Source organism: Osmerus eperlanus, chromosome 12 (assembly GCF_963692335.1).
Source record: "Osmerus eperlanus chromosome 12, fOsmEpe2.1, whole genome shotgun sequence".
NCBI lineage: Eukaryota > Metazoa > Chordata > Actinopteri > Osmeriformes > Osmeridae > Osmerus > Osmerus eperlanus.
The window spans coordinates 14375409-14394870 of NC_085029.1; the positions used below are offsets into that span (position 1 = coordinate 14375409).

A 19462-nucleotide genomic window follows, 5' to 3' on the forward strand; every position below is an offset into this window, starting at 1 on the left:
GGTAATATTGTTCAAATCAATAAAAACTCGTGAACAAGCATAGGCCTACCTAAACATACCCAATCATATTTTGCAGTTTTGATACACAGACACAATAGTTGGTTGATGTCGAATTAATTTGGAGTATGAGAGGAAATAATTCAGACTGTCCTTACACAAACACATATGAAACACATACACATTCACATATGAAATGTTAACACACTTTCATACAGCCATTTCTGGGCAGGGCTGTATTGTGTTTTGCCGGGAAATGCATCAGATCCAAAAATTCAAGGTTCAGAGATTTAGGTTGCTCAAATTCGGTAAAACAGTAAAATTCAGATCCCAAAAATGTAATTAAAAACAATGCAAGCTTTACAAATTCAAAAGTAAAAGAATTGGAGCCAGAAAAATTGACAGTAAGTGTAAACCAATAGGAGTGTAAGATTCAATAAAGCCACCAAAGGGACAGCTAGGAATACTCCCACTCAACACTGATGACACACTTTGATGTGATACTATTATAAGTGTGGAGGAATGAAATCTATACTGCTAGTTCAATGCTATGCTATTTCATATGTTCTATGTTCTGTTGAATAAAAAGACAATCAATACCTCAGATATATACAAAATGTGTAATGACAATGTTGAACATATATTCCCAATATAATCAATGCTCCAGATATAATAAGTAACGATAATGATGAACTTATATTCCAAATGTATGATTATGCACCAAGATGGGACTGTGTCTGTGAAAGTGAGAAATAGGCCTTGCTCAGGAGAGTGTATCTTTTAGTGAAGAGAGGAATGCAAGTCAGCATACTGGAAGGGAGGCAGCAGGGCTACACTAGGGGACCAGGAGAGGGTACAATTGGCCTCACAAGTCTTGAGAGTGGGAGTCATCACCAGGAGATAAGAAGAAGATTCATTAGACGGTGGAAAATGTATCCCTTTGCATCTGGACATCACTGCCCTCTCCCTCACCCCTTGGACATCACCAGACCTTTGGGTCTGATCTGCCCCCCGCCCGCCCTTGGATGATCCGCCCTTGGTATGGTATTTAACCTTGTAGTCCTCTCCACCCAAATTAGAACAACACAAGCATCAATAAATATCATCTGGGTTAATGTCATTTAATATAGTCACATGGAGTCTTTTGGGATCTGAACAAAAATGATGTACATCGCTGGAATCATGTATGAATCGTGTTATGATCAGGTGTTTCAATCAATGAACTAGACTAAACTCGACCAGCTGTACAACATACCCAGGTAGCATGAGTCTCCTGTCAGTTACCTTCACAGCAGGAACTGGTAAACCATTCTCTAATTTGATAGCAGCATGCAAAAACAGGTTGGCACTCTTAAAGATGAGTACTCTGTTCACTCCCTAGGGGGCGTCAAGATTCAAGTTATGTTTTCTATCTCCCAAGTCAGAGAAGCACCAGTCAACTGGTCTTAAAGTTTGTCTCTGTCACTGAAGGTAATACTACTTATGCTTATTGGACACTTACAGTGTTCTAGAATATCCTATTTCTAGCTTTTCTAAATAATGTCTTCCTTGCTTCCTTGTTCAGTTGTTGTTCCATTTGTCAACACATTTGCCACTTTTCAAGTTTCAAACAGGTATGATGAAGACTGAAGAATGTCTATTGTGTGCAGGGTTGTCTTCCGCATCATCAGTATTGACTACATCAGTTTCACTTTACAGTGGATCTGGAAGAGGTATTAATGGCTTTTTGATTTATTAAAACTCCAATCAACACTATCATAAAGGTGGCAGACTGCCCTGTGATTTTCACAACCACCTACGTAACCATGTATGGAAAATAAGTTGAACTGAAGTATACACTCCACCCAGCACCACCTGGGTAAATATTGCCAGATATCATAGCAACACAATATGTATGCCTTTGTGATTTACAGCAAACATCCAACAATCAAAACAAGGAATTGCAAAATCACAAATTGATTTTTATCTACTATATTTATTTACCTATTATCTATAATGGTCATTATTTATAGTTTGTGGTTCCTGCCCACACTCCACATTACCAGTTTTGCTAAGAAGACTAATTTTCAGTGCAACCACTGCTTTGTCTCCATGTTGTGTGTCTTCTATCAAACATAATTTCCCAGCAGCCAATATCTCTCTCAAACATTTACAGTAGGCTGTTTGAGAGGGTGTAAATGGGTTATAGTCGACAATGGGATATGCTGTACTATACTATTCTTTCTATTTAGTGAGTGGATTTTAGATTGCATTTGTAATGTAATTCAATCAATACAATCTTATAAAAGTTATTCATTCTACAACAGTAATTTTCCTTGTGTGCAGTATGGTGTCAAACAAAACATGGATGCATGACATTTCTACAAAGATGACTACATTTTAAAACAGAAATCTATTTATTGTTAGAACATTTTAAATGACATTTAAACATCAAAGCCCTTAACCAGTTTATTTTCCTTCCATAGTTGACACAAGACAGTAACTCACAGAGGGTGTATTCAAGAAACATCAGCTAAGATAACAAACTAATGCAAATGTGCTTACATTTACCCAACAGAGTAGAACGTTGCAGAAGCATCATTTGGCACACAAATTAATTAATTACAAGTGCTTACATTTAGTTTTCATTCAATTCTCTGCATTGTAGGATTAATAATTGTTAAAAACAAAAATCCAATAATCTGTTTCAATGTGTAGGATTGGACAAAGTGTGTCATGTCATATATTGATACATTTTTAATAGTATGTTTTATTTGCAGGTTTACACTAAGTGTTGTCTAATAATTAATTACAATTATATACATCGCTTAGCACTACAGACTACTTTTGCAATGATACATGTGTTACAAGTGTGTACAGTATTCATAAGAGCATGGTTAAACCCCTTCTTGGAAACACTGTAATAACAGGTTTATAAGCACAAGTGAAGTAACTGACAACTGTCAGTTGTAGATTGAGGCTACAGTAACAAACTGTCTTAGCACTTATGAAGGCAAGTATCACATACTGTAATGTAAAATATGGCCAGTTGGTAGTTACCCTTCAGAAAATCTGAACGCTGAATGAATCAGAAAAAGGGATTTAACCTCTATAAACATACATGTAAAGCACATGGGATAAAGACACAATGGGTAGGAAAGATAACTTCACTGCTGCTCTACAACCACACAAATAATACACACAGAAGCTGCTCAGGGGGACAACTCACTAGTTATTTGCTGATAAACAGCAAACTCTTCAACTATTCTATGTCCAGACCAAGCTTTCTTGGAACATCTTGACTTAGGCCCATATGAAAAAAAATCTTCATCAAATATGATTCAAGCTGTTTTGTTGCTTAAGGGTGTTTGCCTGTTTATAGATTGGGTACATGCCTATTTAGATAACTAGCGACAACAAATATTATTCACCTATGGGACACAACTTGGTTATTTGGGCTCAATAGAAGTGCTTTAATACAGGCGAGTCAGACAGACTCAAATACGCGTTCAACAACAATGCAAGCCTAACCACAGTCGTGGTTTAAACCCTTGTTAGTTTTCCCTTTGACAACAAGATACCAGGATTCTTACCCTTGAATTACCATGGGTAGAAATAGTCGCAAATTAACACAGTGCATTGAGATGTAAAAGAATGGACTCAATCTGCACAATGGACAACAAACAGGCCACTGCTTAGTCCCCCAACTTACTGGCACACCTAAAAGACTGACACGTTAGACTTTAAGAAAATAAATAGATTCTTAAGAAATATTATTTACAATGGACACATTGTTCTGTGTTCCACTATCCTCTAACCTTTTAAATTTACTTGCGTCTCATTTCATAGCAGCATGAGTACAGCATGAGGCAAACATCCCAATATCAACCCTATCATCTTGTTTACGTTCATCAGTTCTGTAATAGCACCTAAGGTAAAGTAAGAGTTCAGTATGTAACCAGAATTCCCTTCAGTCATCAGAAAGATGTAGAGGACTGGTTTGGGTTGGGCTAATCAAGATTACCTGCTTATCTACACATGTGGGAATGCCTGTGAATCAAGGACAAAGGTCAAAATACATACAGTATAAGCAGCATGGACGAGATACTGTACATTTTCCCAACAGGTGAGGAGGGCGGAATGGTGAACGTGATCTGAGGGTGAAAGGGGAAGAGAGGGAGCTGCAGGAGAAGTCAAGCCATTAATGTGCTTCATTTGCAAGCACGTGACTGTCAATGTCTCCAGATAGATATTCGAAAATGGACGGCTGCTGATTGAGGAATGTTTTCATCTCAGGGAGGTTCAGACAGTATGTCACTGAGATAATATCACTTCAAAAAAGTGTTAAGTGTCGGTAGTGTACATGCCACAGCACTGTAACTAAGCATGATCTTCATTGGTTTTATGCAATCTTTTACCTTAAACTACGGTCTTGTCTACAACTGTGCATTGCGACACATTAAATACGTGCATGTAGTTGACTTTTTGAGATAATACCAAACAATAGACCCTTGTGATGACCAATTATTATGCTTACTTGCAGAGTAACCCTGCATGATTTAATTTGTGGAGGAAGGATGTCTGACAGGTAGAGCTCAGGTGAAGTCTTTATCAGATTAGTGATCTGTGAGCTGCAAACCAAAGTGCATATGCATAAATCATCCTTTGTTCATGCAGTGCATTATAAATGTATTCCATAATTAATACTCCAATAATAATCCAAATTGTATAATAATTGTTTTGAGTGCTAGTCTCGACATGTGCTAGGTCTAAAACCCAGTCCTCAGGGTTGGGCTTAAGCAGCAGATCATTTGAATTGAGTCTTTCTTTATGTAAAATGTACTAGAACCAAGCCTTTCCAACATGCATACTGCATCACAGTTGTAAACTGACCTTGACAAATCTTTAGCCCACGTGGCTATTATTTTTCACAAAAGTATGACGCTGGTTAAGAGAACAATTAATGAAGCTAAGAAATCCTGTGAAGTGAGTAGGACATTAGTCATATGTAAAACCAACTCCATCTCCTTCATTCTCTCTGTGTCTACTGCACTTTCATTGGATAACATATTACAGCTGCTGACCATGCACTGGTTTCTCGGTCCGCTATCTACCACAATACTGTCTACCTTGTTCATCAATGGTACCGGATCTAGACTTTACACTAATTGATCTACAGACAGCTATATAAAGTTGGGTGAAATAAAATTGGCTCATCACAATTGACGTTGTGGACCCAGCAGCCAGCATACCCAGTTGTAGCTCACACATCCATGGCACAACGTGATCTTCTACTTTGGCACACACTCTAATATGACTGCCCAGTGTACTAAGCTAGCCTCCTTTGTCCTACTCGCCCTTGGACCCCTTGTCCCCTGAGCCCTTGAGGTATGACTTGTAGAAGAAGGAAGCGAAGAGTACCAGGTAGCTGAGGTACATAAGCGAGCCCCACACAATGTTGTCCAGGTAGGATGGGCAGCGCACCTCGTGCATCCAGTGGTAGACCAGGCCGAGGACAGCCAGGCCCATCACCATCTGCATGATCTGGGTGGCGGTGATGACCATGGCACAAGGACGGGGCACCCGCATCCTGGCAGCCCGAGCGGCATAGTAGGTGTACATGAGCGAGTGCACCACGTAGTTCATGGTCATGAACCAGCCGCCACCGGCCACCTGGTCCTTGTAGGAGTACCAGGAGTAGACCAGCACAGTGATGTGGTGGTACCAGTGGAGGAAGATGAGGCGCTGCTTACGGAGCACAATGAACACGGTGTCGCCTGAGGATGAGCACAGGGGAGATGACTCAAAATGGTGGCACTCTCTCTCTCCACCTTCATTACAGACTACTAAAACATGTTCATTCACTCTCTCTCTCACATACCAAGACATCCCACAGTATCTCCAAAATCCCACTTGAACAACTATATGACACAACATTCCAATTATTAACAATATGATACCACTTTCCAATTATTAAATGCCAACCCATGCAGTATGAGGTCTTTGATGTCCCTCCTGTCTATTGCTCAAGAGATTAGTCATTATCATTCCTTACTGGACTTATTTTACAACCTAAGAAGTCTGCCTCCAGTTATCAGGACTAATGTAAACGCTGTCTGTCTGAGGCAGGGTAGCATGTAGTGACTTGAGTCTTGAGCAGGAAGAGAGAGAGAGAATCAACATGCAGAGGCAGAGCTGTGGGGATAATAGGTATCTCCACTGACCAATGTACAGGAAGTGCTCCAGTAGAATTCGTCTCATCTTATCCCCGATTGGTCCCCTTAATTAAACAATGACAAAGTCCAATCCATGTAACCCTACCCCCGATTGGTCCCCTTAATTAAACAATGACAAAGTCCAATCCATGTAACCCTACCCCCGATTGGTCCCCTTAATTAAACAATGACAAAGTCCAATCCATGTAACCCTACCCCCGATTGGTCCCCTTAATTAAACAATGACAAAGTCCAATCCATGTAACCCTACCCCCGATTGGTCCCCTTAATTAAACAATGACAAAGTCCAATCCATGTAACCCTACCCCCGATTGGTCCCCTTAATTAAACAATGACAAAGTCCAATCCATGTAACCCTACCCCCGATTGGTCCCCTTAATTAAACAATGACAAAGTCCAATCCACGTCACCCACTTTCAGGCATTATGTTTGATGCAGTCTTACCCAGTTCGGGAGCCTTGCTGAGGACGAAGGCATAGGCCCAGAACTTGCTGACGGGGGCGCTGTAGAAGCTGATGTCACACACCGACTCTCTGAAGCCACTGGTGGTGAGGACATGTAGCATGTACCAACCAGTCCTGAGCGCTCCGATGATACTGAGGAATAAAGACCATAAGAGTATATTCACACTACCCCTTTTTTACTCATATCAATGTCCAACACTAAAACCCCCAATGTTGATAAAGAAATGCTGATGAAGATTAGAGTAGAGTTCAGGTTCAGTTTAGAGAACAAGATGTTCAGCATTATGTCACACTTAAACAGAGTGTGGGGCAGGTCCTACTATTTCTGATGCAACCAACAGGCTCTTACAGGGTGCTTTGAAAGCTCCCCTACATTAGAGAAAACAATAAAACCACAAGCCCAGTATGAAATTGATCCAGTGAAATTCCAGGAAGTCATTTCCATACAACTCATGAAACTCAACACCTCAGAGAAAAGTGGGTAGTAGCTGAAATAATCTCAGGACTACATACACCAAAACCTGCACAGTCACTGTGCCAAAAACAAGATCTATAGATTGGAATGAGACATACAGTGTGTGGTGGGCACTGGGAGAGTAATGAGCACATGGATTAAAGGGGTTTTCAGGGGTACACACGCTATCTTGTCCATTTAGCCCTGGGATTGAGAGGGCAAATCACACCCTCTTCTAAGGGATTAGGATTAGAGGCTCAGCAGGGGGAGTACTGGTGGTGCACCTCCGACCACACAGCAGGGCTCTCTACATCGACTGTCCCAGGATTGTACCTGCGACACGACAGGCTCCCCCGGGGCAAGCAAGCCCATCTGTGTTCAACACGTTAGCTTGCTGTGCATGCACGTTCAATGGACAGTGATGCCAAACAGAGGATAATGTTAGAAGGATTGGCATCTGGATTACATAAACATGCTGTGTTATGATCTGGGTTCACATGGGTGTGTTTCAATAAAAGAATACAGGGCCTACATGAAGCAGTATTAAAGTAATAGTCCACATTTCCTATTAAGATAAGTAAGCAGGATACACTGTCATCAAACTAACTACAGATACATGCTAAACTTGGGCCTTCCTGTGTGTACACATAACACTGCTAACCAATACAGAGAGGAATGGAATTCAAATTTTAGCTTGGTCTTTGCCAGAACATTCCCTCACGTAGATGAAGTTTCACAGTACATTAACCCTCGCAACAATATCTTCTACTTAGATACATATCTTTACATTTTGCAGTGATGTTTATTTATGCCTCTGTAGATCAAGATTGTCAATTAAAACATAGCAATAAAGTTACTTCCTGGAAATGTTTAAGGGAAAAACTTTTCTGCACCCTTTTGCCAACAAGACCAACTGTACACATACCACAACAACGTTCATATATTTTTTCCATACTGTGTAGTAGAACTAAACAGAACTGTTCATAACAGTATGTCCATGTGTCACTCACCTGAAGATGGCAAGACTGAATGACCAAAGCACAAGGAGCCAGCGCAGGTTAAGTTTGGGCCTCTCCCTCATGAAGTGTTGCCCTCCAAAGATGAGCGCAGCATACAGGCCACAGAACATGAACGACTTGCTCCTATCAGGAATAACAATCAACAATGTGCACATTTGACCAAACCAGTTTTACACTCATTCTGACTGAACAGTCTACAGATAAATCTTATGATGACTTAACATGGATGGATATGCTGCTGTCATTATACAGATTGTTATACAAGGTTAGCAAACAGAGACCAGGAGTGGACTGTAGCAATGGGCTCAGCAGAGTGACCCCTAGCCCATCATGACTCCTGGCAGCTTCTTTATTACAGTCTTTCTCATTCGCAATTATGGTGGGGGGTTAACAGAGATTAGCAGTTGACACACTGACCATTCACAACCTACAGGCATCTGGCTTTTAAACATCTGTATCATAGCATTCTGAAACAACTTGGCAATGAGAGACGATTCTCACTTCCTGGACAAACATGTATGAAAGGCCCTCAAGCAAAGATAGCTGAAAAAGAAGTGAGGCGTCCATTAATCCAAATTGACTGAATGAACCATATCAAACTCATCTGACGAGATGTTGCTTGACCCAATTCAGCCAAGACCTTGAGATGGTCATTTGCAGCAGAAATTGAGACGCTTTCATTAGATGGAAGCTCTCACTAGATAACACATAAAACATGGTAAACAACGCACAAAAACGTTCATTTTCCATAAACTCTAGATATCCTAGAGAGATAGGATGAACAATGAGGATGGCAGGTAAAAAAACACAAGGAGTTGTAGGCCCAAAGACATCCCCTTGTTCTCTCCCCTCTATTCTATCTCTCCTTGTCCCCTTCTTAGATGGTGAAGCGAGACAGAGAATAAAGCTCTGAGCAGGAGGGTGGTTGAGGTATTTGAGAGTAGAATGTCCCTTGACAGCAGAAATTTGCCATTTCAGGTTGCTTCACTAATTAGCAGGGGTAATGCTGAAGCAGGTCTAGCCCATTAATCACAGAATCAGGGAGCAAGGTGTTACTTGCAAGCAAAGCATCTGTGTTCTGGAATGTGGTAGTTGCTGTGATCTTGATCTGCTATACTCTGCTACCAAACCTCCTGGGACTAAATGTAGGCAACAGAAGAACTCAATGCTAGGGTAACATTCTCAAATCAGCTTGCCTTGACACAACAATCTCAACTTCATGGAGGTGCGAAATGCACCTCTTTGCAAAAATGTAGTCTGACAAGATTTTTCATGGCCCATTTTTACAGGACAGAAAATTCCCTCCTCTTGTTCACATTTCTAATCGGACACTGGGCGAGGCTTTTGGAGCTTGTAATTTGGATGTGTGAATTCGAAGAACAGGATGTTAACTCAATAGCACATGATGTACCTAAAAGCATTTTAAACCGTTTCTAAAACAACAAAGAACGTAGAATTTCCAGACACCATTAGGCTTTCGCGACAGCCTACAGATTCTCTATAGCATATACTGAATGTAAGCAGTAAAGCCTAATCGACGTAATACAGGCACGATATAACGTAAAACAGGCCTCTGCTTTTCAAATAAGTAACGGTCATTACACTGTCATAAAATGCCGGTTAAACATATGGACAGTGAGGAGAAGTTCAGGCGGTCATATCATGCATCCTCAAGGGCATTTGAAAAGGAGCGGGAGGATAATCTTATAGATTTATAAAATTGCTACTATTAGCTAAAACTGCACGTTCACTAATGTTTCCAGCGGATAAAAAATGTAACAGTTTCGCGATCATTGTTTGAACTAATGTCCGTTCGCATGGCGTAACGACCACATCATTGTAGATCGGTCCACTCCACATTTTCGGCCAAGGTGAAAAATCACCGGAATCATACTTCATCCAGATGCTTTAAATTAAACAGAATACACACCAGTTTTCTTGCATCCATTCCAAAGCGACTCTTTCATCGAACCTTCTCTCGAAATCGTACTCTTCTAGCGGGGTATGGTGCTCAGTCGCGTTCATTATTGTATCAATTTCAGTTTTTCTGTTATACACTTACACTATATATTTTTGGTAAAAAATACACAAAATTGCCACTCGTAAGAATCATCTGCCTATTCAGATATCAGACGAATACTGTAGCCTTTAGTTTGATGCAAAGAGAGGATGCGGTAGAATATGCACTTCCCGGTCTCTCACGCACAGTAGCCGTATGCGTCTGTGCAAGCACGTCCTCTAGCTCCCACGGATTGAAAGAGCATGGAGAGGAGGCGGGGCTTCAATCGGGCGTGTATAGTTGTCATACTTTACAGATTATTTATATTTTGATCGCTTGTCTACCTTAAATGTGAAGATATTTAAATGACCCCCCCCCCCCATACACAATTACAAAGTGTTGAGTTGCCCTACATCCTCTGAATGAACTGAGTAGGCCTAATTAACTAAGCAGTCATCCACAGTCTATTGAATGGCCACAATATTAATCGACTTTCATTAAGAAACAAGTGTGCACAAATAGGCTATACAGTCGACTGAACTACTTGACGATGCAATGTTGAAAAGTTACGTCACAGGTTAGTTAGCAGTGGTAGGCAAATCTACGAAGTCTACGATTAGGCAACATCGTTTACATTGCTCTCTGATTGTGTGCTAAAGGGCAATGAGTTGCTTCTTACGTAGCAGTGATCAGCATCTGTGCGCGTGGACCTTCTGCAATCTGCATGATTTCGGCAGGTTAGGGTCAGCTACATTTCTATTCCATTTAGAGTTTTGTAGATAGCCTATGCCTATAATCTCACAAATAACACACATTTGTGCCACAATTCTGGGTATGCCGCGTTTTAACTAGACCTCAATTCCAGAATTTAACAGAATGTAAGAGGACTTTAAAGAACGCTGATTTATCTTCATGTTACATTTTAGGCACATTCAAGGGATCCAAACGTATTAAAACCACAAGCAGATTAAGTTTAATTAAATTCACCAAATATTGATAGGCATGCTCAGGCTATATTTTACCCCGTCAACATAATGCCTGTAGACCTCGTTCGCCATCATATGAGCCTATCTATAAAAGCAGCCCACAAGCCCAGCAAAATCACTCGTATGCGAATGGTACCCTCTTCTGGACAACATAATTAAGTGATTTATTAGATACCGCTACATACTATGATGAAAGTACAGTATCAGTAAAATATTGCAGCTGTTATGGATATCCAACACTGACAATGCGGGTTCCAAATGCATACGAGTTCGCTCTAAATTTGATAACAGAGTGTGTCACGTGTGTCATTCTCATTTGAATCCATCCCATAGAAGCACAGCTCACAGAGAAGTTCCCATGGAATAAAGCACAATGGTCTGTTTGACTACAAAGTGAAAAACAGGCTGTGAAAGTGAGAACAAGGCATCGTGGTGTGCCATCTTCCAGGCGTTAGGCCAGTGCCTCTGCTGCGAGCATGTGGGGAGAGTAGACACTCACTGCCCTTTGGTCTACTTACACTCACCCTCTTGGGCCAACAAGTGACGCAATGAACCACTTTACTGAGGTGAAATTAGTTTCATATGCAACATTCGTCTCATATCGGAAGAGCTACTTTGCAGCCTCGCGTTGGGACCGAGTGAAAACGAACCGTACAATTTAGAAAATGTATGTGTTTGACATTGTTAGAATACTCAGGTGTCCGTTTGAGGTTTTCTATTCATATAAATTGTATGTTTTAAACCCGGTGTATCACCCGATGCATGACTCTGGATTGGCACCCCCTCGCGGGAGCGCGAGGGAGGGGGTGCCAACAGAAGTCTCAAATTATACTTTCTTTGTTATACAATTCAAGAGACGAATGTCGGTTATCTGTGTAAATTTCAGATGCTATTTTCAACACAAAATCCTTACAATTCGTCATTCAAAACGTGTAGTAACGAACGCGAACCAACACTCTTGCTCCACGCCAACCCATTCTGAGGAAATATACCCCAGTATGATTACCAAAGGAAATGTATTTTGTGTAGCAGGTTCTAAGTATTTCACATGGCTCTTCATACTAATGTATAGGTTCAAAGGCATGCGATTTTAATGCAGTTAGCCTGCTCGTAGGGTGGGTTACTCAGACAGGTTGAAAACAACAGCCTTCTGATCCAGAATAGGCTACAGCTGTCCTGAAAAGTGACCAAAGGTTCACATGCCTATAGCCTACAAAAGACAAGTACTAAAAACGATGTATCAACTAAGTATCAACATCCAAAGAAATGTTCTCACCATCAAATCCTTTTTTTAAGATAGGAAATATTACTCTTATTGTTTGTCTATGAAATGAATGAAAAAACAAAACATAATAATCCCACACCTACCATGGACTATTCTGATTTCAGACCTGTCCACCCTATACATACACATGTATTGGTATACAATTTATGCTATTAAATGCACCCCCTACTAACTCTGATTAGGAAAGTGTCACTTGCCTGAAATGTACATAATGAGTAGAAGGGAAGAAACGTATGCGGGGGGAGAGAATTTCATGGCAGGCCTTGTTTTCCATTTGATGTAAGTGCAATGCACTCCCTGCTAACTTTGACTAGGAAAGTGTCACATGCCTGAAACTTACTGTGGTTACTCATACGAGTGCCCTCAGTGTACAGTAAGAATCATTTGATGCTGGGATATACAGCACAGACAATAGAGGGAGGTGCATTTCACGACAGGCTTAATGCACCCCCTGCTAACCCTGACTAGGAAAGTGTTACATGCCTGAAACTTACTGTGCTTACTCATACTAGTGCCCCCAGTGTACAGTAAGAATCATTTGATGCTGGGATATACAGAACAGACAATAGAGGGGAGTGCATTTCACGACGGGCTTGTTGTATTCCTTTTTGCCATGAAATGCACCCCCTGCTAACTCTAACTAGGAAAGTGTCACATGCCTGAAACTTACTGTGGTTACTCATACTAGTGCCCTCAGTGTACAGTAAGAATAATTTGATGCTGGGATATACAGAACAGACAATAGAGGGGGGTGCATTTCACGACAGGCTTGTTGTATTCCTTCTTGCCATGAAATGCACCCCCTGCTAACTCTGACTAGGAAAGTGTCACCAGCCTGAAACTTACTGTGGTTACTCATACTAGTGCCCTCAGTGTACAGTGAGAATCATTTGATGCTGGGATATACAGAACAGACAATAGAGGGGGGTGCATTTCACGACAGGCTTAATGCACCCCCTGCTAACCCTGACTAGGAAAGTGTTACATGCCTGAAACTTACTGTGCTTACTCATACTAGTGCCCTCAGTGTACAGTAAGAATCATTTGATGCTGGGATATACAGAACAGACAATAGAGGGGAGTTCATTTCACGACGGGCTTGTTGTATTCCTTCTTGCCATGAAATGCACCCCCTGCTAACTCTGACTAGGAAAGTGTCACATGCCTGAAACTTACTGTGGTTACTCATACCAGTGCCCTCAGTGTACAGTAAGAATCATTTGATGCTGGGATATACAGAACAGACAATAGAGGGGGGTGCATTTCACGACAGGCTTAATGCACCCCCTGCTAACCCTGATTAGGAAAGTGTTACATGCCTGAAACTTACTGTGCTTACTCATACTAGTGCCCTCAGTGTACAGTAAGAATCATTTGATGCTGGGATATACAGAACAGACAATAGAGGGGGGTGCATTTCACGACAGGCTTGTTGTATTCCTTCTTGCCATGAAATGCACCCCCTGCTAACTCTGACTAGGAAAGTGTCACATGCCTGAAACTCGTCCCAACGTGAGACGAATGTTGAATGTCGAATATATAACTAACTTCACCTCGGTAACCACTTTTACTTCTACTGGCCCTGGCTTGATGCTCGATTTACAGTGCCTTCAAGATTACTGATCATTCCATCGCAAAATCATCGTCAACATAAAAGCTTAAGAATATGAAAAAATGTATCGCGGTAGTTTTATTCAAGCTGAATTTGAAATCATTACAATGAAATGTCATGAATTTAGAACTACCTAGTGTTATTAATATTATTTCCTGCATGAGGCACAACAGGAGACGGTTGGCAGATACATAGTACTGGCACCCGTCTACTTTTGTCATTAGTGATTCAGCATAAAGTTGAAAGAAACACTGGCAGTGTTAAATGCCAGTCTATTACCCTACTTTGCCTGAATAACTTCTTACCTGAAATAAATAATAACTGCTAACTGCTATAGGGACGCAGTGACTGGGCATGCTCGTGCCGGTGGGGAGGGTGATAGCATGCTCTATGTTGTGATGTCTGAACGCTAAGATCGTGTTGAGGTGCAGTAAACGTCTTCTCGGCATCTCTCATAAAATAGGCTACACTGAGGGCTCAGTGGAGCTGTCTCTTTCAGAACCACAGACTCCAGTCCCTCACATCAGGTAGGAAAATGCCTGTCTACTTGACATTAACTACCAGCAGAGTCGGAGCATGAAGAAGCCGTTTATATGCGGACTGCAGTGGTAACATCAGCGTTGCCTGCAGTAGGCTACCCGCCGGTGTATCACATTTTATCATTATCCAGTAGACACATGCAGCCAAACGGATATCAGTCTACTTCTACAACGATATTATTCGGTAGGTGACACGCATGTCCTACATACAAGCTAGCACAAAACATGGTCACGTTCCTTTGCCTGTTTTACAGGAGTTACTGTTTGAGTGGTAGCCCGGACACCCGACATGTGACCAATGTGATTGAAGGGAGAAATAACTTGTCAGTTCACTGCACCACTGAAAATACATTCCCATCCACACTTATCTACCTGTGGGCTTCGCAACCTCTAAAAAGGTCATTAGGTGTGCGGTGATGTAGCTGTTTATAAACAGTCTGGTCATTTAACATCACATTGTAGCAGTGTAACATTTTATGCTTGTTTATCCGAATGGCTGTATGTTTTTGGAAAGGTTGGATAGAAATGATTAGATAAGCTTCAGAAATGTGAGCTACGTGAGGAGAATTTGATGGCTTTATCTGTCCTGTACCTATTCTGGGCCTTTCAGTCTCAATACGGAGACAAAGGGAACATATATACACTTCTGCTAAGGAAGTGCATGAATGAAGTTTATGGATGAAGAACTTACATTTTTATAATAAAGCCTTCAGGTAAATTTCTCTTTTGATTTAAAGATTGAAGATTGTCATGGTCTTTTCTACACTGTACCACATGCTCAACATATTGGCTGGGATACAGAGTATCGAGTTACATTTTATCTGATGCCATCTATTTGTCAAGACAATTTGACGTGTTCATCGTTCATGTCAAGTCAAGGAGACAGGCATTAGAACAAAAGCCCCCAAAGCCATTGTTCTATCAATTATCATCCCTTACATGGATATGACCTGCATTCCCAATGCCTTCTACTGGATGCTTGGAAATGCAGTTATAGAGTTGTGCCTAACATTAGACCGAGTGAAATTTGAGCCCAACTACTATTTGCTTTCCAAAATATTTGAGAGTGGTCAGTGTTCACTTTATCAGGTGGTGAGGACTAAGGTGAATGCACTTATGTATGATGATGCATGCTGATTATGATGCATGCTGATTATGATGCATTGCTGCTGCAGCCACTGCAGCTCCTGTAGCTAATAGGGTCCATGACCACTATAGGACTCCTGCTATGTCTCCCCAGCATGAGAGTAGACCTCTCTCCTCCAGCCAAGGGCAGCTGGAAGTATTTTGTCTTCATTTGTTACAAGTCTGTAGTATCTTTCGCTTCCCTCTGGGGTCCTTGTCTCAGCGCACCTCTGTCTGTCTGTTAGACGAGCTTAGTGACAGGATGATACAGGTAGACTGTGCTCCTGTTGCAGCGCAGACCGATCAACAACCAAACAGACAGGCTGAAACACCAACATGCACACTCACAGGTGCACACAGGTGCATGCATTTACTAACGCGTGGACACACACACATCCGCTATCACCTTTGCATTTCTGCTTACCGCTGCATTTCCCTAAAGGAATATATTGCTCCAGCAACACTACAGCAGTTCAGTTGACCACTCTCCAGTATTGAACGCAGTTGTGCAAGGAGACATCGGTGTTATCAATTCAACCAGATTATTTTCAAAAAATAAGGGCAAACTGCATCTGTATACTTACATTCTATAATTATCTTGCTTCAACCATCAGGCAAAAGTACAACAATGCTGAATCTATTACAGTCTGGTTGTCAATGAATCACACATTTTTAAGGGTTAACAGCGGGATTTGGAGGTACACCTTAGTATGTTCTCTAATCAGCTTGTCAGGTATTGAAGCTCTGATTTTCCGACAGACAACTGTGGAACAAAACAGTTTTCAAGTGAGACCACAGCAAAGGCATCATAACGTATTGTTGAAGTGGTCTGCACTAATCGTGGCCACAGGACCTGATCGATTCCTATTGTGACTGTGTTTGTGATTGCCTGCCGATCTCCCTGTCCTAAGGTTTTAGTGGAGTCGGAAAAAAACCCGATCTGACTGATTAGACTGAATAGATTATTTTGTCTTCCTCCCACGTTAAGGTTTTGAGTCTTCCCAGCTTGATCTCGGCTCTCATCACCCTCACGAAGCACTAGCCTGTGTCTTTTTCATCAGTTACTTTCAGGTTTTGTTTTCGATTTTTGTCTTTGATAGAATACCATGGGCAATTATGTTTATCCCATGACAGGTACCTTGATAAACAAGTGGAATTTGTCAAATGTGTCTGATTTTGCAAACAAATGTATGAGGATTCTATTTTGAGAAGAACAAAATGTTGGTTTCCAGGACTTTCATTACCAACCACCGAATATGGTTTTGAGGGGGTGTGTTTGGGGGTGGATGTATTTGCATGAGCCTGGTTAGTTCTACCACGTATAGAACGGTAGTGTGTGCGATGGTGGCAAACATTAGCTTTTACTATCCTGCTGTGTTCTCCCATAATGAGGGTCTGCTCGTACAATCTGCGGGTCTCTTTTGGCTCTGCTGCAGACAGAAAACCTGCCAGTGGACTGGATCCTTGGTGTTTAATGGAACTCAGACCTGTTAAAGAGCCACTGTTTTCTTGTTACTGCTGAAATGTCTCCTCTTGCTGTTTTGAATGGGCTTTGTGTTGGCCAGAGGGGGCAGATGAGTGAGGACTTTCCAGTTGCAGTCTTGGCATGTATTAGATGCTTGTCGAGTCACATTTTATTGCCAGTAATTGATTTAGCCTGCTGTTTGATAGTTCCAGTATCCTGTTTAGAGTTCTGCATAATAGCCGTAATTGATGTCCAATAGGTTTACAACTTAAATTGAGGCCTTTAGTGTAAACATTCAAGCACTGTACAATATGAATGTACTGCTTTAAATGGATGTAGTGAGAGCACTTACCAAAGAGTTGATTTCTAAAATCTGTTCAACAAAACATTGACATCGTTAGTCTTTGCACTTTTACAATTCTTACCTTACCTATTGTTGATAAGTAAAGCAGCTCATACAGGGTTCGGACTTCCAGTGTTTATATTTTAAGGCTTAAGGCCACTAGGGATTGTCAAGAGGAGGACAAAATAATCCCTTTGTACCTGTGCTTGTACTTGTTACAAATGGCTAACAGGCTTGAAGCTTGAACCTACAGTGGTGGGGACTGTGGATTGGACAAACAAAATTGCAGTGGCGCTGGATGCGATCAAGATAATCCTGTAATTTGATTGTCTTAATGTTATTTGTTTGAAATAGAACAGTATCCATGATTCGAGATGGCGGGCTTTGTTTATACGGCGTAAGGCTGTTTAAGCCTCAATGCTTTAAACCCTCGCCCGCATCTGCTTTAGGAGTGCTGACACTGCGCGAAGGTAAAAGCTGGCTTGGTGTGTTTGGTGCAGTCTGCAGAGATATGCTTGTTGTGATACTTGCTTGTCTGTTAGCTGGTCATGGACACCCACCCTCCTGAATACTTATGTCCAATATGTGGTTAAAGGTCTCTGATGAGTGCTGTGTGAAGGTGCAACCCATATGATGTTTACTGAGCTTGTCGTTTTGAAAGAGAAGCAACAGTAGCGATCTTGTTTCCGTGAGGTAAACGTTGCCTGTGTCATTCAGTTGATCATGAAGAGATGCATGGCGCCAAAATGTCTACAAATTATTTCAGCTATTATCAGTAAATATTAAGCTGCTTGACAGGAAGTAAGCGAGCCCCATTGCCTGTCGTCTTAGTGGCAAGTAATAGAAGATATTAAGCTCTCAGCAGCTCAAAACTCCCAAGAATCCACAGCATGGATTACAGTTGATGTGGCTGTGGTGACATGGGACTGTGTGACATATGTGCACCTGACAGGGACTATATTTGGAAAAATTAGCCATCCCATTGGAGGTCATAATGAGATGCCCTGCAGCTCTGTCCTATTGAGAAGAGTAATAGTTTTCCCTAACTGCAGAAAAAATACTTTCCTGGCAAGTTGTCTTCTCACTTACAGTCATTTTTGCAGGGTCTATATGTTGACCAAGAAGGGCATGTTTGTGAGTTGTTGAAGGCCAATTAGAGAAGGGAGAAGTTATGACTCAACAACTTTTATCAGTCCTGGTTGTAAATCCCCAGAGCTCTCATGTTATCATTCTATGTCTTCTGGTCACACACACACACACACACACACACACACACACACACACACACACACACACACACACACACACACACACACACACACACACACACACATATAGAAACCTTACACAGTACTTGGTGTAAGCCTATCAGTCTCTGTAACGCTTCACCTCTTGATCATGTCTATCTGTCTCTGACCAGACAGTGTCCGGGCGCTCTCTCTCTCCCTCCTCTTACCTTTGGCCCACACTCAGGCCCACAATGTGCAATCGGGCAAATTGAAGTCTGCTGGAACAAGTCAGTAATCAGAGTCAATTTCACTGTTCCTTGTTCTGTTGAGTGTGTGTGATGTTTAATGGACATTGTTGTGTATTACAACATTTATCGAATTAAAAGGCTTTACTGTATGCACAGCATGTGTGTAAAAACATTTCTCAGAAACAGAGGTTTCCACTGCACTTTTACTCAGCTCTCAGTCGTAGTCTTCGATATTTCGAAACAGTAGATGGTGTGTCTGTTTTCCTTCTGCATACTGTGATGTAAGCAGATCAGATAGCTTTTAGACATCTCAGCAGGACTTCAACATTGTCACTGCAGTGTCTTCACTGTTCCTCTTTATAGCATTACAGTATATTGCACTAGGCTCTTAATACATTGTATGAGCTTAAAGTCTTGTCACAGTATGACGGTGTGGGACACCATTTTGGAACTAATCTTAATTTAAATGAGCAGTTTCATAA

General features: G+C 41.4%; 1 protein-coding gene across 1 annotated transcript; it reads right to left on the bottom strand.

The window, feature by feature from the left end:
* Positions 1–2374: 2374 nt before the first annotated feature.
* LOC134031042 (elongation of very long chain fatty acids protein 6-like) lies at positions 2375–10394 on the bottom strand. The gene is made up of 4 exons (XM_062474514.1): positions 10080–10394; positions 8141–8272; positions 6657–6808; positions 2375–5753 (listed from the first exon to the last, which is right to left on the bottom strand). The coding sequence occupies exons 1-4, from the start codon at positions 10172–10174 to the stop codon at positions 5326–5328; spliced, it is 807 nt and encodes a 268-aa protein (XP_062330498.1). The 5' UTR covers positions 10175–10394; the 3' UTR covers positions 2375–5325.
* Positions 10395–19462: the final 9068 nt, after the last annotated feature.

Excerpts from the sequence above, each read along its gene's own strand:
- LOC134031042 (XM_062474514.1), bottom strand. The coding sequence starts at position 10,174 with ATGAACGCGACTGAGCACCATACCCCGCTAGAAGAGTACGATTTCGAG. Across the intron at positions 8,273-10,079 it reads GAATGGATGCAAGAAAACTG|GAGCAAGTCGTTCATGTTCT; the intron begins GTGTGTATTCTG and ends TATTCCTGATAG. Across the intron at positions 5,754-6,656 it reads CAGCAAGGCTCCCGAACTGG|GCGACACCGTGTTCATTGTG; the intron begins GTAAGACTGCAT and ends GCTCATCCTCAG.